The 25,833-nt window shown below is 38.6% G+C and overlaps 2 protein-coding genes across 3 annotated transcripts in view; one reads left to right on the top strand and one right to left on the bottom strand.

Moving 5' to 3' along the window:
* Positions 1–17,333, bottom strand: part of Pacrg (parkin coregulated) — a 353,738-nt gene extending 336,405 nt beyond the window's left edge. For both annotated transcript variants that reach the window (XM_048354410.1, XM_048354411.1), the window contains exon 1: positions 17,160–17,333. In XM_048354410.1, coding sequence (XP_048210367.1) covers positions 17,160–17,315 — 156 coding nt within the window. In that variant the 5' untranslated portion in view covers positions 17,316–17,333. The remainder of the gene's footprint in view (positions 1–17,159) is intronic.
* A 404-nt stretch (positions 17,334–17,737) lies between these two features.
* The window catches only part of Prkn (parkin RBR E3 ubiquitin protein ligase), an 884,626-nt gene continuing 876,530 nt past the window's right edge, over positions 17,738–25,833 (top strand). Inside the window, exon 1 of the mRNA XM_048354412.1 lies at positions 17,738–17,858. Within this exon, the coding sequence (XP_048210369.1) occupies positions 17,852–17,858 (7 nt within the window). The 5' untranslated portion in view covers positions 17,738–17,851. The remainder of the gene's footprint in view (positions 17,859–25,833) is intronic.

The raw sequence follows: 25,833 nt of genomic DNA, 5'->3' as shown, positions 1-25,833 counted from the left end.
AGGATTGGGGCAGCAACCCAACAGTATGTAACTAAAACCAAACAATTACTCAACATATAAAGGTCAAAAATTGACCTCTCAGGGGAATACAATAGCTCAAAAGCTATGTATGTACGTTCATATAAGATTACTGTCGACATATGGTCTAATATCGACATTACATTTAAAGCCCTAGGTGAACTTTCTTGGGCGTGGCCACGTGGCTACTGTATATGTTCTTGATACATTGTATATTGTATATATGTCTACCTGACCTAGAGAAGAGATAGAAAAACAGGGCGTAAGATATCACAAGAAATGTACACATTGCCCTACTATGTAACTGTACCCTTTTTGCACAACACCTCGTCAAAAAATTTGTGTTCAATTAATAAATACATAAAAAATTACAGAAATTAGTACAGTTATTTTGGAAAACAGTATAGAGTGTTTCTTTAAAAACTGAAATGAAATTAGCTAATTGTCAAACAATTCCACTTATAAGTATCTGTATTCCCAAGTTCATTGCAGCACTGTCATAGTAGTAAAGATATGGAGACAATCTAACTGTCCAAGTGTCCATCATTAGATGAAATGATAAAAAATATCACACACATGCACACACACACACACACACACACACACACACACACACACAAGAATACTATTCAGCTTTACAAAAACAAGGAACCATATCATTTGCAACAACATGGATAAACCTGCAGGCATTAAATGAAATCAGTCAGGCACAGAGACACAACATGGTTCGACTGCAATCTAGGAGAGTTGGACTCACATAAGTAGAGAGACTGGTTAAAAGAGTTACCCAATGTTGGAGTAGGTATAGAAGGAAGAGTAGAAATGTCAGTCAGCAGAAAGCAGGTTTCAGTTAGAAAAGAGGAATAAATTCTGATGTTCTATTACACAGCAGAGTAACTACAATTAATGATAATGGATCATATATTTCAAATAGCTAAACATTTAGGCTTCTGAATCCTTAATTTTTATCGGCTTTTACCTGTATCTTAAATACTAATTTATATTTAAATAATAAATCCTCAGATCTGAAATTCTGAAAGAGATAAGCCAAGCATATTTCATTCAAATGTAGCAGAGAGAGGGAGAACAATTAGTTTTAAAGTCAACCGATATTTAATATGCAAGAAATTATTGTTTGCTTCAGTCTTCCATATCTAAATCTAGATTCGGGTGATTTAAGGATAACTCTGAATTTTTGTTAGACTCCCAAAGCAAACATTTCAACACTTGTACTTACAAACCATCTAGTCTAAAGCCTTACTCTAATGAATTAAGCTGTTATGAATAAAACTCATAGGGATGTATTATAAATTAGTTATAAAGAAATACTCAGGCTTCTAGAAAGACACAAATAATCTATTCCACAATCCTGAATATTGAAACACAAATATTGTGATGAAATTTATGATGACAATAATATGAAACATCCTTGTTAAAAATAAAACCCAAGGTTGAAAAATAGACACTGTAGAAAGTTTCTTTGCAATTTCTCAAGAATAGAAGAGGTTTCGAAAATATATTCCAGGATTGTTTTGTTCCCACATCCATCATTATTCGAGAATAACTGGAGAGAAGGACTCAGGAGAATTAATAATAATGTTGCCCCTTAGAAAGGAAGGCAAAACAACACCTCCACTGATGCAAGTCAACAGAAGAGAATTTAATAAGTTCCTGTAACCATATGTGGGTACACATCTATTCAAAAGAAATATATAAATGCTGACACCCCCAACTACATATGCATAGGTGGAAATCAATACTTAATCCAGGAATATTCACTTATCAATAACTAGCATATACTGTAATACTCATTTTCAGAGACTAGAGCTCATGAATATCATTAAACTGTTATAATTTTAAGTAATATTGAGAAAGGGCTGTGACTTCATGATATGAAACAGTCCTTGATACTCATAATTCTTAAGCACTTTCTTTTGTCATTTTGCTGATGTACATCCTATTTTAAAATAGGGGGGATAATGAATGTGCTTCCTAAACTGTCAATCGGTTTTCTCCCAGAGCCTTGTCGCACTGTGACAGGCGGCCTGACTTGCCTCCGTGGCCCTCCTTCCTGCTGCTTCTCAAGGAGAGAGGGTCAGTCCTAAAGAAAGTGAGGAGACTGCTGAATCCCTCAGGAAACATCTCGGGACCATAATAACATTTACTGCAAGCCATAATCATTTTATGTTCTCTCTAACAGCTTAAAAGCAGAGCTATACTTTGCTGTCACATGGATTTTCATTAATCAAGGGCATTTAAAGTTTGAATGGATATCGTAAATTTAAACGTCTGGATACTTCTGATTTGTGTGAGGCAAGTCCTAAAATTTAGAAAAATGCAGTAGCTGTCAGGATCATTAATTGGCTTCATGAAAACAGAACCCACATGAACCTTAGTGAATATTTTTAGTTACGTATATCTGTAAATATGATTAAAGAGAAAACCTGAAACATCTGGCATGATTTCTGAGACAAAGTAGTGAACATATGTGGCCAACTCTTATAAATAAAACCAGAACACAAATCAAAATATCACATTCCACTGTAAAATAACATTACAATCAAATCAATAGTTTCTATCTGGATGAAAAGCGTTTTGAAATGTGCCAAATCAATCTGTTTCCTATGTGGATTACTTGCTGATCTCTACGTAAAATTAAATTGTAAATCAGAATCTTTAGCATGTCACAAGATACAGACCTCTTCTCATATAAAATAATGTTCAAGATGCAAACAACGAAGCTGACATGAGTGAGCACTGTGACTAAGAAATACAGTTCAATTTTTTAAATTTCTTGTACATATGACCTCTTAAAGTTTCAAGTGAAAAAAGCTGAAAAAGAAATGAATTCTCAGTCACTCATGCTCCCCAGTCCTTCACCTCCCCCCAGGCTCTCCCAAGTGGAAAAAGAAGGAAATGCATTCTCCTTAACACGGAGGTCAAGGTCTTGAGTGGCCCATCTTCCAGGAACGTCCTCTAGCCTCAGTTCTCAGTGTTTCACATCAGAAAACATGCTGTCAAAGGACTGGATTTTCTTGGCTTAGAAGAAAAGGATTCCTATTCTGAACCTACTGAAATTCTTCTTGGTCTTAAAGAGCTATGAAGCTATGGAGCTCCTACTCCCGTAGTTTCTTTCCTAGTATTTCCAGGAGAGCCACTTTGATAATGCCTCCTTAAACAGATCGATCTTTCAACATTTATTTGTTCACAACATACTGATGGCCACTTACTGTCTGTCTTTCAGGATAGTGACACAACAATGAACATAACATCTAAACTCTCTGACCACAGAGAGCTTCCTCTCAGATCAATTTGTTTTCCTGTATCCTTAAAGACATTGTAATGTATATAAATTTTATGTTACAAAGAGAGCCTTTTGAAATCCCTCTGTGTTGAGTGTTTTATGTGACTCAAATTTTCCACCTATAAAACTCAGATATTACCATTTAATATATGGGATTCGTACATTAAAAGAGATACAGTGCTTAGCACAGTTAGAAAAATGGAGCAGTCAAAATGAAAACGTCCTATAGTTTCTAAAGGGAATCCAATATGTTGGGAGGAAAACAAATACTATACTGATTTATTCATTTAGAGAATATTGTAGTGGTAATCTACATATTAACCAACATTTGGGGCTGGGAATATGACCTAGTGGCAAGAGCGCTTGCCTACTACACATGAAGCTCTCGGTTCAATTCCCCAGCACCACGTATATGGAAAACGGCCAGAAGGGGCGCTGTGGCTCAGGTGGCAGAGTGCTAGCCTTGAGCGGGAAGAAGCCAGGGACAGTGAGTGCTCAGGCCCTGAGTCCAAGGCCCAGGACTGGCCAAAAAAACCAAAAAACAAAAAACATTTATTTATTTAAAGAATATGATTGTGGTAGTAACATATTAACCTGGATCTATTTAAGGAATATTACAGTCGTAAGATCCACCCATAGATTGTACTTTTGGCACTATCAACAATGAATTTGATACAGATAAGCAGAAGGGAACTCAGAGACAGGTTATAGTATGGAGCTAGTTGGCTGTAAATCCCATTCCTGACAGGCCAAGGCAGGACAATTCTGAATTCCAGGCAAGCCTGGATAACAGGGTAAGACCCAGTCTCTAAAAACCAAGGTGTGCCTCAGTTTGCCCAAGGCCCTGGATCTGACCCTCAGAACCTCAACAGTAGCAACAAAAATTTTTGCATCATTGATAAATTCATAAGTGAAAATTACTTGGGTAGCTTTAATTTCATTCAGCATGGTATTTCTCTCATTCCTCATATGACTAAGGACCATTCTTCCATTTAGAATTAAAAATACTAAATACTAATCCCAGATACTCAGGAGGCAATCTAAGGGTTACAGTTCCAAGCCAGGCTGGGCAGGAGATTTCATTAGACTCTTATATACAATAAACTACACCAAAGAAAAGAAAAGAAAAAGCTAGAAGTAGAACTGTTGCTAAAGTAGCAGAATGCTAGCCTTGAGCAAAAAAGCTCAGACCCTCAGTTCAAGCCCTAGGACCAGCACACACACACACACACACACACACACACACACACACACACACACACACACACACACACAATGACTAAGTATGAAAGCAGTGGGGTCTCACATTTGAAGGAGCCCAATGCAGCTTCCCATGGCTTTCTCAAAGCAAATACCTCATGGTAGAAGAAATGGGAACGGAATATTCTGCAAGAAAACACTCTGTCAACCACAAATGCTCCACCTGGCAAAGCTATCCTTCAGAAATGAGCAAGAAAGAAAAATTTCCCAGACAGACAAAATCTAAAGGATCATATCATTACGGGGAGCTGTTTTACATGAGTTGGTAAGGGGATGTCTTTAAGCTAAAATAAAAGATTTTCTTTTTTATATGAATCCATATAAAGTCATAGAAAAGAGATAGTTCAGGTAAATGGAAACACAAGGAGGGGTAGTTACAATACATTTTAATTTGAAAATATAAAAAGAGACAAAGAAAATCACTGTGTAATGAAAAAGGGGTTAAATTATCCAGACATAAATACTGTAGATATATTTGTACCCACCCAACATTGGAAAGCATACAAAGCAATTACTAAGTAATCTGTCAAAATGTATAAATATTATATGGGCACATATACATGTATATGCCTATACATACATATATATGTATATCACATATGTACATATGAGCATATAGGTGCGTACACACATATGAATATACATGCAAACATATTATAACAGGAGAGAATCAATTAGTCAATATTAATTGAACTATGCTTTAAAACAAGTGAACTTTACACATATCTATAGACTATTTCACCCAACATAAGCAAAATTCACATCAATTTTAGGGGCACACAGAATATTCTCATGAAGAAACAGAAAATTTGAATAGGTCAATAATGAGTACAAAGATTTAATCAATAACAAAAATTCCCCTATCAAAGAAAAACTCTAGGATTAGATGGTTCACTGCTGATTCTACTAAATATTTAAAGTTGAACCAATACTAATTCTTCTCAAGCTCTTCCAGAAAGATCAAAGTAGAGAAAATATTTCCAAACTCATTTTTACAAGACTTGCATTGCACTGATGCCAAAGCTAGAAAAGGATACCAGAAGAGAAAATTATAAGTCAATAATATGATGAACATAGATGTAAAGATTCTCAAATATGTCAACAATCCAAATCCAAGAAAATAATGATTCACCATGACTGAGTAGGATTTATCAATGAAATGTCAAGATTTTTCAACACACATGAATTAGATCTGATAAACCACTTCAGCAAAATGAAGGATAAAATAATATGATCGTCTTGGTACATGTAGAAAAAGAAATTGATAAAAATGTAACATCTTTTTATATATATGTATAAAATTGTTATCTTTAAGTAGTTGTATCAAGAAGGTGCCATGTAATAAAGCAGTTTATGAATACAATACATTTTGATACATTTCAGCTTCTGTACCATTCTCCATTCCCCTTTGACCCATTCCTTCTATTACTTTTCTTAATTTTGTAATATATACCATGAGTTCTGGCTCTCAACAAGTCAACCAAATAAAAGCCATCTATGATAAACTCATAGACATTGCAAATGGCAAAAGTTGAAAGGCTTTTTCTCTAAGATTGGGGATAAAACAGATTCACTCTCTTATCACTTCTGTTCCATGTGATACTGGAAGTCCTTGCTAAAGCAATTATTTAAGAAAAAGAAATAAAACACATCTCTGTGGAACAAGAAGTAAAATTATCTCTATCTGTTGAGGAAATCATTTACATATAGAAAACCCTAAAGGTTCAAGAGAAAAACATGAGAAATGATGAACTAGTTCAATAAGGCTGAAGAACATGAAATCAACCTACAAAGAGCTGTGGCATCTCTATATTTTAACATAAACTAATCAGAAATGGTGGGGTACAGGCTAGGATATTCACATGCAAAAGAATGAAATAAGCCCCCTTATCTTACATTCTACACAAAGTCAGTTAGAAGTGGACTAAAGACTTAAGTACCAGCAGAGCATTGCCACACATGCCTGTATTCCCCAAAGCTTGGGAGGTGGTCTGAGGGCAATCCCAGCAAAGGTTAGCAAGAACTCTATCTGGAATACAAACTTAAAAAAAAAAAAAGGTCAAAGGACAAAACGCATTGCTCAAGTTGATGGAGCCCTTGCCTAGCAAGAGCAGGTTGAGTTCAACCCTCAGTATCATAATAAAACAAAGACCAACGAAGACTCAACTATCAAACCTGAAAAGATAAAAATATATGAAGCTCCAAGGCACTGGTAGGCAAAGATTCCTTGAATGTGACCCCAAGAACCAGGCAAAAGAAGCAAAACTGGACACATGAATTAACATCTCTCTAAAGAGCTTCTGCAAAGTAAAGCCAACAATCAACCAAGTAAAAGAGCTATTAACCATTTAGCATGTGCCTGGCTTGTAAATATTTTCTCCACTGAGTGGCAATATCGAAAATATATAAATCTGTAAGAAACTCAAATAACTTGATGGCAAAAGTAAATCCATAAACTGATTTAAAAAGAAATGGACAAAGGATATGAACAGACATTTCTCAAGTACAAGACCTATAAATAGTAATTGGGTATATTAAAAAAAATTCTCAGCATTACTAACTATCAAGGAAATATAAATTAAAACCAAAATGAGACATCTCTTCACATTTGTTGGAATGGCTTTTACAAAAAGATCAAAGACAAATATTTGGATGTGGGCAAAAGGGATTCTTTGTAGTAGTTTATGGAAAATGTTATAGAGGCTCATTAAAAAAATAGAATTTCCAAATGAGCTGGTAAGCTAAATTCTAGATGTATATGGGCAAGAAATCAAATCACTTTGTGGGAGGGATATCTATTGTTCATTCATTGCTGCATTATTCGCAACAGGCAAGAGCAGGAAACAATAAGTATTTAGCAATGATTGAATGGATAAAGAAAATGTGATATATGTACACAGTAGCATATTGCTCAGTCCTAAAAAGATGGGAAATCAATCCTACAACTTGAACACACATGTTATGCTAAATGAAATAAGCTAGGTACAGATGAACAAAATACTTCTTGATCTCACTCAGGAAGCTGATAAAGTTGAACTCATGCAAATATGGGGTAGAAAGCTGGTCCTGGGGAGAGAGGGATGGAAAGATGCTGATCAAAGGGTTCAAAGTTTCAGACAGACAGGAGGCATAGATTTTTCATCACTCAGTAGAGTGACTATATAGTCAATAATAATGCATATTTCAAAATAAGAGTAAATTCCAAATGTTTGAAGTCTAAAAATTGACAGAGGTGATAGATATGTTAATTACCTTGATTTAAGCATGCCAATTGTGTAGATGTATCAAAACATTACATTCCACTCCATAAGTGTATACAATTATTATTTGTGGATCCCAAAAATTAACTTTAAGTTTAACAAGTAATACAAGCCTCAACTACCACCACAAAAAAGGAGTCCATAGCAAAATAAAGAAACTAAGACTAATGTTACAAAAACCTATTACATAAAATCTCAACAATATATTATGTAGTGAATCTATTATTTGGACTATTATCCTTATTATACATATTCTTAAATACTTTAATTTTTTTTTTTTTGCCAAAGCAGATTTCATTGCTTAGTGTCTGGCATTCCTAAAGAAAATAGAAGCAAGGTAAGCCCAACACTTTCTGATTCTCTGCTACTACAAAGCTGATATGGACCACAGCAATCTCTGCAATGAGACACCAGAAGAGAGGGCTAAGGGCTGTGTTGGTCTTCGTAGCTAGATTTCTGTGAGTCTGTGGTTTCCTAAGGATTAAGGGTATTTGGGGATATGTTGTTTTGTTTGTGTTTTGAACTGTGAAGGCCATAAATAATTTTCACTTTTCTTTTATTTTGAGACCTTTCTGTGTTTGTTCCTATGAAAATTGGGAAATAAATTCTCCAGAAAACTGCAGAAAATTGGTGTCAGTTGTACAATAGTGTGTGAAAAGACACTGTTCCTAATCCCCATTATTTCTGACTCTACCTCTGCTCTGCGGGTAGACAAATTCTTCCTCTTTCCTTATTTTAGCCTTTTTCTGGTCAATTTTCTTATTCTCAGCTCTCATATATATGGGTTTTTAAAAATACAATTCACAGTGGAGTTTTTACAGGGAGGGAAGAGTTTATTGAGACTTGAACTCAGTACTAGTACTTGCTAAATAAGGCTCTAGCACTTGAGCCATGTCCCAGACATTTTTTTGCTTTATTTTTCAGGCAGCTTTTTTACCCTGTGCCAGCATCATCCTGTGATTCTCATAACTTAGCCTCCCTTACAGCTGGAACTACCGGCATGCACCACCATTCCCGGCCAGCAAAGTTCATTCTTTGCTTTCACTTACTAATATGGATATTTTGTGTGTGTGTGTGTAAAAAGACTTTACCCTCCTCAGTTTGCAGTACTGCATGTTAAAGGTTCTTTTTCAGTATATATTTTTTTACACTTGCTTTCTACCTTGTAGGATCAGTGGTTGAAGCATGTCAGGTAATTCTAAATAACAACATATTGTGCTTCAAATGTTTCTAATGTGTCATAACCCAATAAAACAGACCCTTGTTTCATTTTGTGTAACGAAAGAGGTCACTATAGAAACAATTATTGCTGTGGCTTAAAGGGGAGCTGCCCCTCCCTGGCCCGTGGCACCCTGCCTCCACACTCCCTTGCTGAGTGCTTGCTGGCGGCACTCTTAGGGGAAGGTTCTGGAAGCATTAGGAGGTAGGGCCTATCTGAAGCAAGCAGGCCACAGAGGCATGTCCTTGGGGACTGTGTCTTGTCACTGGCCCCACCTCTTTTTTTTTTCTCTGCTTCCTGTCTACCCTGGGGTGAAGAACCTCCCGGATACAGCGCCTATCCACATTATGTCCTCACACCAAGGGTCCAGAAATAACACATTCAGTCCATCCCGCCTGGGGCGAACTAATCCTGTCCACCATCTGTCAACATAAAGCTTCCCTCCCTTCCGTAGGTTTGTCATAGCTATGGAAAAGCAACTGTCAGGGATATAAAACAAAGCACTGGATGTCAAATATTCTAGTGGATTAATATTGCCCACAAAGCAGTTTTCTGTAGAGAAGCATTTGGGTTTTGAGTGTGAAAATGCTATCAATGTACTGTTCAAAATGACAGGCATTCAGGACGGCAGGCAATTATGATAACAGTATTTCTCCTATCAGCAATACCCTCTTCTAGTTTCCACAGCAACACAATCAATTTCCTATTACAAAAGCAGAGCAATTTAAGCCAAGACTAGGGGAAATGAAGAGTATATTTGTAGATTTAGAGAAAATTTTGAAATAAGCCTATATAACTCATCTAAGAGAATCTATTTGATATTCATAATTAAGATAAAAAAGAAAAACATAAAAGATTTTAGCTGAAGGTAAACCAGATTTCATACTCCTTTTCCTTTTTTTGTGTCTCACAAAGCTATGAAAGATTTTAGAACTGCTGCTAGATGAATAGTATTTAATTACAGCAGTTGAGCTGAATTAAAGTAGAAACAAATGACAATTAGAAATAAACATGTGGATGACCAATGGTACATGAATAATCTATATAAACTATTTATCTGGATTAATGCACTTAGTTACCAGTTTATATAAAGTGGTTAGAAATGACTGCTTTTACTTAGGTTTTTAGTATTCACTTGCCATGCATGGATTTTTCTTAATAATTATAACAGAAAAAAAGAAACATCAATATGGTTAGATGCTATGTTCATTTTAACGCCTTCCTAGAAAGTTAAACAAAAGATCATCTAAAGTAACTTGAATTACATATGGAAACCCAGTTTAAAATAATGTGCATGGCTCAGAAACACCTTTCTCTAGAACAAACACTTCAGGAGAAGTACTCTTCCTAATTGAATTAAGTACATTTGTAAACCAAAGTAAAGGCCAACAAAGTCATTAGGCAAATACAAAACAGTACTTAGTGACTCCTAAGCATTAATATGCCTTCCTGGGGACATAATTCATTCCTACTAGTGGCTGAAGTGTTGAGGAAGAGATTAGAATCCAATAAGATCCTTAAAGGCTTGGTTTGTAGAACAGCCCAATTACATGTTAACAGATATACAGAAAATAAAAAGAAACTACCATGTTCTTCACATGTGCTACATAGGACACGTAGCTAGCCGAGCGAGTGCTCATGTTTCAGGCACGTTTCACAGATTCTCATAAAAGCCTCATGAAGCTGTGGGAATATTTCCATCCTTGGATACAGAGCCCCCAAGGCTCCCTCTTATACTGATCCACCCTCTTATACTGATAGAGAATAAAAGATAATAACTTTGTGGAAACCAGTGTAAAGAACACTGCAGGTACTTTATTGAAGATTTTCCAAGACTTTTGTGCTATTATCTGAAAACAGATCATCTACTAGCAAATGCCTATGCTAACTTTCCCAAACAAGATTTTATTACTGTGAGGTAAGAGCAAATCAATTGATCATCAGGGAAGAAAATCTGCTGATCTCTTTTTCAAGTCTTAGGAAAACATAGACCAACAGGATCCTAGAATGACTTTAATGAGTAAAATGACAGTGTGAATGTTTGAGAAATAATTTCTCCGACTGCCATAAAAATGTTTATTGGTTCATTATTCCAGTTTAATGTGCTATCATTCAAATTTTCAAAATTCACTCGCTAAATAGCAAATATGCTCTAGGTCAGCATGAAAGCTAGCTGTTGGCCCTAGGCTGACACAAATTTATTCTTCCTTATAAAATGTGAAGGAATTCTAATATATCTTTGAAAGAAAGTAAATGAAAGCAGTCATAAATTTAAGCTTTATGTGCAAGTAACAAATCCATCTCAACAAACAAAGCAGAATGCTCAAAGTACTAACTACCAAAGTGTTAAATGAGAAAGAAACTCCAGTATGTGCCCAGTTAGCATACCAAGGAGAAAATGAATGTGAACATAAACATGCTTTAGTGGGAAAAGTTATGAAGACATTGTTTCTATAATCTAATAGTCTTCAATAAGGCTCATATGGTAATTCTATCAATACCATGTATAAATCAATGGTACAGGTTTTCAGGTTATAAAAATGCTGCTAGCACAATGCTATAGCTTACACTTAATAAGAAATAATTTTGTTTTATTCCATGGCCTAAGAAAACACGTAACATTGAATGGCTCATAAATGACAAGGCTGAACCTGTCATTGTCATTAACAGCTTCATGTACCAGCTGGGGGACAGACTAGCATTATGGGGTTTTGATCTGCTAATTCTTGACAGTTGGTGCAGCTAGTCAACTTTTAGGCAATTAATCAAGACAGAAAAACATGTGTCCACACAAACACTTGTTCATGGAAGCTGTTTGTAATAGCTGAACACTAGACACAACTCAAATGTCCATCAAATTATGCTATGAACAAGCTGTGCTATGTCCATGTGAATGAAATACTTTTCATAATTACAAAGGAATGATGCACTGATATATGCATCAGTGGGGAAGATCTCAAAATAGTCATGAGTACTGAAAAATAAGTCAGAATACAGTAAAAGTGTAATTTGATTTCTACAAATTTTACACAGAATTCTACAAAGTGAAAATCTACAGTGACAGAAACATCATTGGTTAATTGGAGAGTATGAGGAACTACACAGAGGTACAAGGAAACTTGGGGTGATGGATATGTTCATTATTTTGATTGCTGTATTGGCTTCACAGTCAAAACATCATGTTCCAGGATCTATGTAACAGACTGCTGGGACTTCAAGTTGCTTATAAAGTAAGCTATTATAATAGGTTGCTCACAGACTAGAAATTATTGTGCTAAATATTTAGAATAATGGACAAAATGGGTGTGGTGATGGTACATATTGGTAATCCCTGAACTCAGGTTGCTGCTGAAGGTGGATCTCAAGGTCAAGGCCAGCCTGGGATACAAAGCAAAACCCTGACTCAGTACAAAGAAAGAAATGGACAAAACAGTAGAATGGCAGCAATGGGAGCCTCAAAAGAGGAGAAGAACTGGCAAACCCAAGCAAGCCAAAAATCTATGATTTTGCCATTAGTCTATGCATGTGTCTTATCAATATATTTTAAATAAATTTCACATTGAAAAAGGAGATTTTTCATGTTTGATAATGGATATTATGCTGATTATTCTATTATAAAGTAGGTACACATCCTGAGTTGTTTAGCTACTATTTGTATAAAGGCAAATGTAATTAATGCAAAGGTGACTGACCAGAGTAAAAGGTGAGATCTATTGTCAGAAAGCCAGGAGTTAAATGATCAGGATAAATAAATTATTCTCTAGGACAGTTAAGCTTATAACGTAACAATTGTCAAGATCAGCCCTGCAATGATCACCCTCCAGAACGCCTGCTCCACTTCTAGAGGATGTAACCGACTGTGCCCTCTTACTAAGCCACCAAGGGACTCAGGTCCCACTCCTTGTTTGACCTTCCTGGCTGGCTAAATCTCAATTTCATTTGGGAAAGTCGGTTTGGATTCAAATGTAGATTTTGCCTATGTGTAACTGATTTCATTGTCTCCCAAGTCCCTGCCACCTTCGCTCCTACAAAATCTTCTTTTTCTTCCTTTTTTTTTTTTTTTTTTTTTTTGTCAGTCATGGGGCTTGAACTCCGGGCCTAGGTGCTGTCCAAAAGCTCTTTTTGTCTACTCTACCACTTAGAGACACAGCTCTACTTCCGGTTTTATGGTGGATGATTGGAGATAAGAGTCTCAAGGAATTTCCTGCTCAGGCTGGCTTAAACCACTATCCTTAGATCTCAGCTTCCTGAGTAGTTTAGGATTACACGAGTGGGCCACCGGTGCCTGGCTATTGCTCAGACTATTCTGCCCGTTGACAGGAAGCTCTGGATAAAGTTGGAGTTAGTACTACATACATAATCAGAGGCATGCTAACATGTCCAGCGGGCTCTCTGAGCAGGTGCCAGGTGAAACCTTTGATAACCATGGCCCAGTTTCTGATTCAATTTTGCAAAATAACACCATGCCTGTAATTTCATGATGGCATCAAATGCTTATTAGTTTCAAATTAATCAAGTTAGCTTACTGACAAAAGCAAGACAAATAGTAATATATAGAAAGGCCTCTTTATCTCTAAGCGCATTCTTAGTCATCCATCTTTTTTCCTTCAGTGATGAATATGAAAGAAATATGGAGTGGGTATAGAGGAGATGAATTACATTTACCAATACACTGGGGTTGAACAGTTAAACACGCTCCTGAGCATCTTTTATGTTCACGATAGTTTTCAAAGCATAAAGGGAAAGGGAGTCAGAGAATAGAACATTTATATTCTCTATCTTGTAATGGCTCTGTTTGATGAACTTCTCCTGAAATGCCATCATTTTTATTCCAAAGAAAACAGAAGATAATTTTATGTATGCAAATCAGTGAGTATATTTACAATCTAGTGAAATCTTTAGCAAATATTATATACTATTTGCTTATGAAATTTCAGTGGTAAATAAAGCATAAGCAGATTATTCATCCTTGTTAAAAGTTTACTTGTATCTGTCTATATATCACTATCCTTGTTCTATGTCTGATTTCAACATCATAAAAAATTTGAAACTACTTTAAATTCGGTGTTAAAATAATTGCTGTGTTCACGCCATAACGTTTAGCAATGGGTGATTTTGTTCAGTTTTTTTTTAAGGTATAGCTTTACCATGCAATATAGATTTTTAGAAAAATACAAAGTACAGGACAGAGATAATTTGGTAAAGAATTTACTGTTTGTCTCAAAGACTATTAATTCATAGCTATTTAATTTAAAATAGACAGTCTGTGAAATATAGTTCTCTGTGGAATTTCTCCTAAGTAAAAACCACAAGAGGAAGGAAGTTTGCAATGATCTATCTTGTATTCATTATTTTATTTGGCATTTATTATGTAGTCATATTTTTCTATAATTACTTTCTCTAACTCATATTACATCAATGACTTCAATGTGAATTGTTTTAGGAGCATCATTCTAAAATATGAATTATTTCCAGAACATAATAATTGTTTGTACTATAATCAATTTTCATTTTTTCCCAAAATGATAGTAACTTTGGTAAATAAATAAATGCCTGAATAATGATATATTACACTTTTATTTAGTGTATGATTCTTCTACATTCAGAAAAAAACAAAGTTGGTCAACATGCACAAGGAATCATACATAAGCATGCTCTGATACTGAATGGTAGGAACTTCACAGTCCCTCCGTAACATAATAAGCAAGTTAGTTTTATATACAAGAGATTAGGCTAAAACAGGTGAACATATTTCCTACAAGTGTTTCTGCTCTCACAGATAAGCATTACTGAAGAAAGACCATTCTACAAAATATCTGTGGGAAATGATCAAATGTATGGGAGAAAAGCATGTTAAAGCAGCCCTAAAAATTTCCATGTGACTTTGTAATTAAAGAAATTAACACAATAAAAACCAATTCCTGAGTTTGAGAAATTAAGTACTGGAGTAAACATAGTGGTGTACTATTTGAATATGATGGGAGAAAGTGTTCCAAGGAGATATATGAAGTCTATGAACACAGAGTAAAAACCTTATCAATATAAGATACTGCTATAATACACCTATTTTAAAAAGTGGTTTATATGATCATTTCTATTTCCACTTCATCTACTGCTGAAAGGTCGCCTGGCAAAATAAAGTCGATTTTCTGAGCATGAGTTAACAGGAAGGATTAGCTTCCCTAACTTCTAAAGCATATTACCAAGCTGTAATAATTAAAACTTTGTGACATAGGCTAAAATTTCTTAACCAACGTTTCTGATTAATGCATGGTATTGTGATACAAAATAGACAACACAGTGGAAAAGCAAAGCATTACTTCATAAACATTTTGGGAAAAACAGAATAGCTCCCTGAACAGCAGTGTTCTGAGTTCTTTCCATCACCTTGCTTCCTCAAATACTGGCAACCACTAATTAAGTAGTTCAATGGGAATTACTAAGGTTGGGTCCAAGGTTCATGATTTTAACCTCCTGAGATAATTTTCATTTCAGCTAGAAAACCACCACCTCAGTTGGTTTCAACCCCTTTCACCCTTCTTAGCCCACATAGCTTAGCAGTGCAGGTGGCCAGACAGAATTTATAACATAATTATTTTTGGTAATAAAGCCGGGAATAAACTTTTTTAAGGGCCCTGGTCTCTGGGTTTCAGCTTTTCCCTCCTCAAGTGTCACAGTGCACTTACAAGACACTAAAGGAAACTCTCCCCGGAGGCCTTCCGGGGCCCAGAGTCCCTCAGGTCCTCCCGCTCTGTGCTCTCATAGCATCCCCTTACACAAACACCGGTGAGCTCACTCCTGCTATAAAGTGAACTGAGAACTGGAGCTAAGAACTACACAATCTACATGCTCCTATGAGTATTCTGAATTCTACATTAGAGCCAAATCGTATTGTCAAAAGTCTACCTGCATTGCCTCAATTGCATACAAATTCCAATTTACCTATATCCCTTTTATTATCACATTCTTGGCTCTCCCTAAAATGGTGTGCATGTGCACGTGTGTGTGTTTTACTGAATACTGAACTCTTGTAATATTCTACCACCACGGGCCATACCTCACGGTCATTTTGTTTGCTTTTAGTTTGTTTTTCAGATGAAGTCTAATGCTCATTGCCCAAGTTGGTCTCCTTACTTCCATCTCCCCCTAGCAGGTGGGATTACAGGTGTGGCTACCACAGCTAGACTTTTTTAATCTTTTATGGATAAAATTGCTATTTGTATTTTAAGTAATAGTCATTAATCCAGAGTCCATGTCTTCATCTATCTACCTATATTTCGCTGTGAGTTGAAATTGCTTGAAAAACACATGGATTCTCGGGCAGGTGCCAAGTTAGTGGCAAAATTCGGTTCAGTATATCAAAGCCAAACCTGTTTAACAAACAAGTTACAAAAAAGTATCATGCAAGGAGTGAAGCCATTTACGTATATTAAAATTTTTTTTTATCTTGCGATGGCACTGATAATATCTTACTTTTCATTGCCTTGAGTAATAGCAATGCAATGTGAATTGTATTCACGTGAGCTCAAACTTAAGGTTGGGTAAGACGTATGTGTAAGCTGCCTTCCAGGCTTCACCTGGCTGGTGTCATTGTGCAAGAAGGCTGACTTAACGCGAAGACAGCCTCCGTCCGATGCCCAGGCGGAACGCACCCAGGGGTGCAGAGTACCTCGTGGGTCGGTGGCTCCCGTGTGTGGCAGCAGCTGTGGCTTAGTTGTGCAAGAGTTTGTGATCTCTAAGAACCGGCCTGGGCTGAGCGGGACTAAGGGGGTAGCTAGCTAGCAGTCTAAGCCGGGGGTGGGGGGGTTCTTATTCCCTCCCTGCAAGTACCTGGAAACTAAGGTGGGGTGCTCTGGAAACCAGGGGCTACCTGCGGGGCCAGTGCTTCTCAGCGGGGCACCGCACCTGGCCAGCCGGGGGGGGCGGGGCTGGCTCCTTAGCCACCTGGCCCCGCCCCCCGGGCCCCCCCGAGTCCCTCAGGCCCCTCGGGGCGGTCGGGGCAGGGCGCCCCGCCCCTCCCAGGGCCCGGCAGCTTCTCCGCCTCGTGTCCCCCGGTTGGAAACTTAGCGGGCGGGCGGGCGGGAGGGAGGTGACTTACGACGGAGTTTTTCATCATGGCTTTGACCGTGAAGCCCTCCGACACCAGGGAGTGCGGCTGGTGCACCGGGAGCGGCTGCGGCGCCAGCAGCTTGGTCCTCTTCGGCATCTTGTCGGGGCATTTGTTTAAGCTCAGGGTCTCTTTTTCTGCCACCATCTTCCTAAAAAAAAAATGTCCTGTGTGATTACAAAAAAAAAAAATAGAAAAAGTGTAGTGCGGGGTGCGGCGAGCTTTCCGGGCGCGGGGAGGCGTTCGGGGGAAACCGTCGGGAGGCGCGGTCTTGGTAGCACTTGAAGCCCGCGGCGCCCGGGTCGACGCAGGTGTTTGGCGGCTCCTAGGTGAGGAGAGTTGAGGGGCGGGCCGCGGCCACAGCCGCCACCAGCTTCCGAAGGCGAGCCTCCCGGTTGCTAGGCGACGCGTCAACATTGCGGGGCGGGGCCCCGCCCCTCCGTGACGCGCGTTTCCTGGGCCCGGAGCCGGAAAGGGCGGCGGCGTGAGGAGAAGGTGCGCGTCGAAACTACGTCTCCCAGGAGGCGCCGGGCCCGACGCGCATGCGCACGGCGCCGGCCGCTCGCGCGCGGGAGAGGGGCTCCTGGAAGACTTTGCCCTGACAGAAGCGCTGGTGGCGGCACGGGCGGGCGCCAGCGCGCCTAGACCCGGCTCGTCCAGCAGCTGCCACCTGCCCAGTGACCATGATAGGTACGTGGGTGCCCGCCAGGCACCGCCTCTGCGCCGCCCCGCGCCAGGCCCTGGGTCGAGTGGGACCCTCGGGGGCCCGCGGGTGTCACCTGTCAGTCGGCAGCGACCGGGCGACCCGGTCGGGGCCGCCCCGGCCCGCGCCGCGGGGCCTTCGCGGGGGGCCCTCGCCGCCAGTGTGTGTTTCCAGCCCCCGCCCGCGGCTCTCGGAGCTCGTTCCCACCCGAGACACCGTCCGTAGGAGAACGGGCGTGAGGCACCGCACCCCCGCGGGGCTGTCCCCGCTCCCGCCCCCGGGCCAGGCTCCGCCCCTCCGGCTGCGTCCCGGGGCCGGGCTCACCTCCCCCTGTTCCCCCCCCCCCCCGTCCTTCCTCGGCCCCCTCCCCACCCCAGGCTAGGCTCACTCCCCCTTCCCCCGCGTCCCCTTCCTCCCGCTCACCCCCTGCCCCACCCACCGGGTCAGGCTTCAACCCCGCCCCCCCCACCCCATGCTTGCCCGCCGCCCTCCAGTTTCCCAAAAGGGGCCGGGTCCCCAGTGTTAGGGCTGAAGGAAGAGATTGGGACGCACTGCCTCTTCCTGGACGCCCCCCCCAAAAACAACAACAACAACAACAACGTTATTCTGACTGGAATCAAAAGAAGTTCTGCCAGATGGGTTTGCATTTTTCCATCCCTGAGAGCTCTCCTTTAAGGCTCCCAGATCTGAGATGGAAGAATCAATAACAGTAAACAATAGCAAAGGCGAAATCTTTCACCCTTTGCCCGTAGCGACAGTTTTCTTGAGTGTAACTTTGAAAGTGGTTTGTTACTGTTATTAAAAGCGCTGTAAAATGAGAGCCTTTCCAGGGTTGTTACACCATATTATTTTTAGAATTTTCCCCTTGGAAAATTACTGAAAAATGTATGGTTAAGTTAAGGAAACATCGACATTGGGATGTTTAATTATTTCAGAGATTTGTTGAAGATTTTTGTATTGAAGTGAGTTATTTGGGGATTATTTCTGACAAGTGTCACAAGATTTTTGATGACAGCAAACACATTTGAAGTCACATGTGGTCTCTCCAGATGACCGACTAGAGGCAGATTTATAAGATATGATAAGACTTCTGAAGTCAGTTTTAATTTGTGAAATGAAGTTAAATAGTACAACATTCTGCTTATCACTGGAAGAAGTCTGTCAGTTAACTAATGTAGAGATGGTAAAACCAAGGATATTGCCCAACTTTCTTTCTAGCATGGTATGCCTTTCCTGAGTGAAGTGATAGTTACCAAATTAAGAGAAAACTATAGTTTATTGAGCCTCTTAAGTGATATATATTTATAATAGGTATAATACAATATGTAATCATAATATATGCATTATATAATTCACTTGTAAACATTAACTTGATCTAAGTCAGAAAAGAGATCTATTTTCAAAACCCACACAGTATTTTATAGGAAAAAATATATGCCTTAATTTGAAGATGAACAGTTTAGTGTAATTTAACTTCATCTAGTTCATAGATAATTTTAAGAGAAACAGATTTGCCATAGTTATTTTAAGGCAGGAACTGAAGACCTAGGCATTATCACTAAGTTTTAAGTTAGTATAATTACAATCATATAAATAACTCGGGATGATATGCCTTTTTTAAGACTTAGATGGACTTTTAAGAGGGAAGAACTGTGATATTTACATTTCATGATTAGACAGTTGCTGATAATAACACGGAAAGTGCATGTTCTTTTTCTTAGTCTAGCTATTGTTTTATGTATAAAAGTACGTAAAAGACACATGGACAATGTACAATAATTTGTCTTATTCAACTAGTTGTATTGCCTAATTCTGCCAATGGCCACATTTCTTTTTCTGCAGCTCAAAAATTTTCTCTGGGGGCTGGAAATATGGCCTAGTGGTAAAATGCTTGCCTTGCATACATTAAGCCCTGGGTTCGATTCCTCAGCAGCACATATATAGAAAAAGCCAGAAGTGGTGCTGTGTCTTAAGTGGTAGAGTGCTAGCCTTGAGCAAAAAGAAGCCAGGGATGGTGCTCAGGCCCTGAGTTCAAGCCCCAGGACTGGCAAGAGAAAAAAAAAAAAGAAAAAAGTTATCTCAGGTCCTCCTGTGTGCAAGACCCAGTGATATCTCAGAGCAGGAGAGGGAAAGATGCAGGATGCCTGTCAAAGACTATCTGGGACCGCATTTTAATAAACATCTGAATTGGACCTACGTATGTTGATCAGTGTCAAGAAAGGAGAGTGTGAGAGCAAGTCAGAGAAAACAGAGACTGATCGTTGCTTTGTGACTAAACCTTGGAGTCAGGAAACAAAGGCATTATTATGTATGGTTTTTACTCAGTCGTTATCTGGTGACCAGAATATCTAGCGATTGTTTCTTCTATGGATGGGAGAGCTACTACCTGGTCACCTTCTTGCCATGTTCTCCCTAGCTGCTACATCCTCCTAGTGCAGATCATACTTTTCTACTTCATTTAAATTCTTTCCTTTTAAGGAGAACCATAAAGATTGGTTTCCTGGAAAAGTCACATTTAAACAACAACAACACTTCTTTATAATAAAAATAAAATAGTGACATTGAACATTGTTCTAAATGCTGTATAAATTTAGATGCTAAGATAATATTTTTAAAGTACATATGTATGTACACACACAGATCAAGTAAAACTGTTAGATTTTAAATTCAAATTCATTTTCTTAAGATGAATGCTGAGCTCACACCTTTAATTCTAGCTACTCAGTTAGATGAGATCTGAAGATGGAGGTTCAAAGCCACCTTTGGCAGACCAGTACCAGAGACTCTTCGCTCCAATTAATCCATAAAAAGTTGGAAGTGGGGGTGTGGTTCAAGTGATACAGTGCCAGCTATGAGTGTAAAAAGGCCAGGAGTACCAGATCCTGAGTTCAAGCCCTATTTCAAGTCAAGCATACACACAAAACATTATATATCTTATGCTTTTAAAATTTTTTTCGGGTAGGGATGTAGTTGAGGTATAGAGTGCCTGCTAACATGCACGTAGCCTTGTGTTCAATCTCTACCACTATGAGAAAACAAGTGAAAGAAATGAACAAAAAGAAAGAAAAGGAAGATAATTTTTGCTTGATTACAGTAGTCATGAGAATATTTTCTTTACCTTGTCTAACATAGTATCTCTTAATTTATATCTCGTGTGTACAAACATGCAGTAATTATTGTCCTAGTCTTGTATTTTATGACACTAATTATGCAGATATACCTCAGTATGTGAGCATTCGGTAGCTTTTGTGCCTGCATTTCAGTGTACGTGCTGCACAGCTGCCCTTGGTAACCTGACCTCCACAAGTTGATTAGTGTATCATGCCAGCAAGTCTTTTTATTATCTCCTTCTTTAGGGGTTAACGTCAATATAATTTAGTTGTAAAATAAGCTCCTTTCTTGTTTTAAAAAGTAAGTTTTGTCAAAGCAGACCCAAGGATTGAGTGGTTATGTGTACTCAGATCTGCTTTCGGTGCCAAGGACACATGCGTAAAGAAAACAGGAAGTGCCTTGTCATCCTGTCATGAACACACAGCTTCACTTTACTGTGAGACAGGCCCACATCAAATTGTTTGAAAGCTTGTAGGTAGTGCATTTTAAAGTTTTAGCATTTATATTCCTAGAGGAATATATACCATGCACTGCTACTTGTTATTTTATTAACTTTAGCTGAAAGAAACTCACTGTCTAAATATGCCAACACTTTTGTTTATGAGTAGGTCACAAAATAGATTCTATTAAACTTTCGTGTAGAACATTTCTTGTAAGTATATACAGTTTTCTTTTGGGTTCAAAGGTTTTTAAAATGTTCTTATGTCCTTTACAATTTTGACCCCATTTCTAGATACCTTTTGTGTGTGTGTGTACCATAGCTTCATTGCTTAAAAATGATACAATGAAAGTACTTTGTATTAAGGTATGCAAATCCATTCCTACCTCCAAAGCTTCTTTGAAAAATGAAAAAAAGGGATAAGAAAGTAAAAGTTCTTACTTCGAAATGCTTCATATTCATGAAGCAGTCTCACTGCAAAATACTTTATTCTCTTAGCTTTCAGTTCTTTGATCAATGAAAATTGTTTCTTACCTACTGTTTCTTCAGTCTTTAATTGTAGCCCAGTGCTTATTCAATGTTTCTGTTTTAATTTGCATTTAATGAGCTCATTTTAAATGTTTCTTTGTAGTAATCTGAATGGTTTCTCTTTTAAGTTGTGTAATATTAAAGAAAGAGGCTTACCTGAAGGTTGGCTGATTTATGTTTCAGCTCACCCCCATCACTTATTTACTTACCACATAGGAGAAAGTCTCTGTTAAAAGGAACTGAGTAATAGGATTGCTTTCTCCAGAACTGTTTCCTGATTATGTAGGACTTTCATCAGGCTAATTCAAATATCTATACTTTTTACTAAATAAAAGGATTTCTTGCATGAATCAATTGGTTTCAATTAACAGTGATTTCAGTATCAATTCTTTATGAGGTTCTGTATTGGGTAGTATTGAGAAGAGTGGGTCCAGGTAGGTAATATATATGAATAGCTTGCCTATGGTGAAGGACACAGAAATAGGAGACTATTTCTCCCCTGTAAGCTAATTAGATGTATATTTGTGTTAAATATTCCACCCTCTTCTCCAAAGAATCAGAGTATACTAATTCGATTTGTATGTGTGTACACATACTCTACAATTTGATTTTTCACTCTCTTACTCATACAGTTCTCTCAGTTTTCAATTCTTCCTCTCTGTTGTGCCCTTGGAAATACCATTCATCCCTTCAAGATCCACTTCAAATGATACCTACTTTATAGGAAGTTTTTCTTAAGGTCTTCTTATGTTACCCTTTACCCACTTCTCAGTATAAATACATGAGAATAACCAAGATTTTTCTGCACTCTTTATCTTTTGTGCATTTTCATGGTATAGGTACAAGGAAGCATTGGAGAGTACAGCTAATAGAGCTAGGCAGATCCGCCTGTTTCCCAGTGGTGCCATTTGAGTTATCTTAGAAACCCAAACCTATATTAACTAGGAGAAAGAACCCTTTTACAAGGAGAGAAAGACACGTACAAAAGCATGAAGACGAAGAAGAATGACGTGAAGGGCATCTACTAAGCAGAAGGGCATGTTACATAAGCCATGCCAAGTTGGGTGGGTTTAGATTAGGTAGTAAGGAGTCTCGCGGAGTCTTTGTTAAGGGAGTGCCCTGTGAACAGATGACATTTTAGAAAGATGTTCATGGCAGCTTTAGAATGGTACTGCTTGTGTCCGGAAGTTCAGGAATGGTATTAATAGCATTTTTTTCTTTCCTCCCTCTCTTCTTTCCTCTCCCTTCCCCCCTCCCTCCCTCCCTCCATCCATCCATTCCTTCCTTCCTTCTTTCTTTCCTTCCTTCCTTCCTTTTTTTTTTTTTTTTTTTGTTCTAGTCCTGGGGCTTGAACTCAGGGTCTGGGTGCTGTCCCTGAGCTTTTTTTGCTCAAGGGTAGCATTCTATCACAGCTCCAATTCCAGATTTTTGGTAGTTTATTGGAGGTAAGACTCTCACAGACTTTTTTTTCACTCTTGCTGGCTTTGACCAGTGCTCCTCAGATCCCAAGCCTCCCAAGTAGCTAGGATTACAGGTGGGATCCCCCAGTGTGGTTTACCAATAGCTTTTTTTTTTTTCTTTTGTCTGTCATGGGGTTTGACATCAGGGCCTGGGCACTGTCCCTGAGCTTATTTGTGCTCAAGGCTAGCACTCTACTACTTGAACCACAGGGCCACTTTCGGGTTTTGAGTGGTTTATTGGAGATAAAAGTCTCACAGGGACTTTTCTGCCCAGGCTGGCTTTCACCTGCTGTCCTCAAATCTCAGCCTCCTGAGTAGCTAGGATTATAGGCATGAGCCGCCAGCACCCAGCACCAATAGATGTTATTAGTAGAATACAATCTTCCACAGACATAACAGAGTAGTTGTGAGTAGGAGATGCCTTTTTTTCAGGTAGTGGCATTGATTTGAGAAGGCCCCTGGTCAAGCATTATATTTCTAAAAATGTTCTTGTTTTAAAAAATACATTGGCATTCTTCATTGACAGGCATAATTTTCATGTTCCTGAAGAGTGAAATGTATTTGTCTTCCTGAATACTTGGAGTTTCACTGCAGGTAGAGCTCCTTACATTCCTGGTCACATATTGAGGCCATCCTTGGACAAATGTTCATATTCTTAACAGTACTGATTTTTTTCCAACTTACTTTTACTATAATACTTGGACAGTCTTCAAGGTTAGAGTCTTTGACATTACCAAAAAGGGAAATCTGTGTTCCATAAGTAGCAATCTTACCAATTCTATCAGGTGAATAACAGAAAGTATTGCGGTTAGGGAATTAATATTGGTGTTCTGATTGAGACATTTTTATTATTGATTTATATAATTGATGGATCTACCATTCATTCATATTGTTAAATATTCTGAAAGAGTTTCAGTGCATAAATACAATGAACTGAGATGGAGCCCTTTGTAGCTGCATGGTAGTTTTTAAAGATTATAATACCTTCAGAGTAGATCCATTCCCAGGATCACAGAATAGTAGAAATTGGACACTTGAAAAATCACTCTGTCCATAAAGTAGAGGACTCAAACTGGAGTGTGGTGGTATCTGAGTTTGAATATGCACCTGTGCTTCCTCCTCTCCCTTCCCTCAGTTCTCTTTCCTGTATCCCTGGATTTTCCCAGAAGTTGGAGTTTCCACATTTCATTCTTTAACTCACAGACACATCTGTAATTGGAAGCAGGCAGAGCTGGGCACGTTCTTTATGAGGTAGGCATTTTTGAGGTGGCACTTTCTTTTCATGCCCTTGGAGTTGCTACAGGACTTGACTCCTGGATACAGTGTATGGCTTGGGGTTGTCATGGGAGAGAAATGACTGAAGCAGAGCAGGTATGACCATGGGGCCTCCTTGAGACACTCCCTGTCTGCATGGGCAATCTTTGGGCCCCGGGCTCTGCATTCTTCTTCCAGAGGAACTTAGTCCTGATTAAAATTTTATTTTCCTCTGAACCAGAATTTTGGAGAGCCATACATCCTGAGCCACTAGAGGGTTGGTCAACAGTTTAGGTATGCTTAGAGAATTTCAAAATTTAAATATTATATGCTCTAGGTCAAACCTTGAACTCAGCTTCCTTTTCTTTTTTTTTCTATAACCTGAATTTTATTAAATGTCTTTTTTAAATATATTTTTATTATCAAACTGAATTACAGAGAGGTTACAGTTTTATACATTAGGCATTGGATACATTTCTTATACTGTTTGTTACCTCGTCCCCCCACCCCCCTCCCCCTTCCTTTCTCATTCTCTGATGAGTCTCCAGAGTGAGATGTACAGCCTTAAGCACAAGCCAGGAAGCGTTCTCTGAGGTGCTGCTTAGCTGGGCCTCTGACCACAGACAGCTTTACACAACATAAGCCCATTGGCATCCACTATGTTTGGATAATTATATGATAGCTTCTAAAGGTACTCTTCTATGAAGATACTGGAGTTTATAGTATCAGGAGGGAATTATAAGTGTCTTGTGTGCATTTAATTCAGATAAAATCTAAATATAGAGTATGACCAGAAAGTGATGTAGTGTAATACTGATATTCACCAATACCCAGAGTTGTTCATTTGGGAATCTGTGAGAGGCCCACTGGGGTGGGTAAGGGAATTTCTTCTCTCACTGAGGTTCTTCTCTAGGGCTTTATTTTCCTTATTGTCTGTTTTATGTTTTATAGATTGAATCTCCTGTTTCTCTTGATGTGCAGTTTCTGTCATGTATGTTCATTTTTCTTATCTTTATTTCAGAGAAGTCACCAAATACCTTATTCAGTGGGTATGATGTTAAAGTTTTCTGCCACATCCCTATGTTTGCCTCTGTATACAGGTAATCTATAGGAATTGCAGTGAAATTTCAAACACTTTTGTTTTGGTGGTAGGAGAGCACATCGGGAATA

This window comes from Perognathus longimembris, chromosome 9, assembly GCF_023159225.1.
Source record: "Perognathus longimembris pacificus isolate PPM17 chromosome 9, ASM2315922v1, whole genome shotgun sequence".
NCBI classification, from domain to species: Eukaryota; Metazoa; Chordata; class Mammalia; order Rodentia; family Heteromyidae; genus Perognathus; species Perognathus longimembris.
This window is presented reverse-complemented; position numbering and strand designations above follow the sequence as displayed.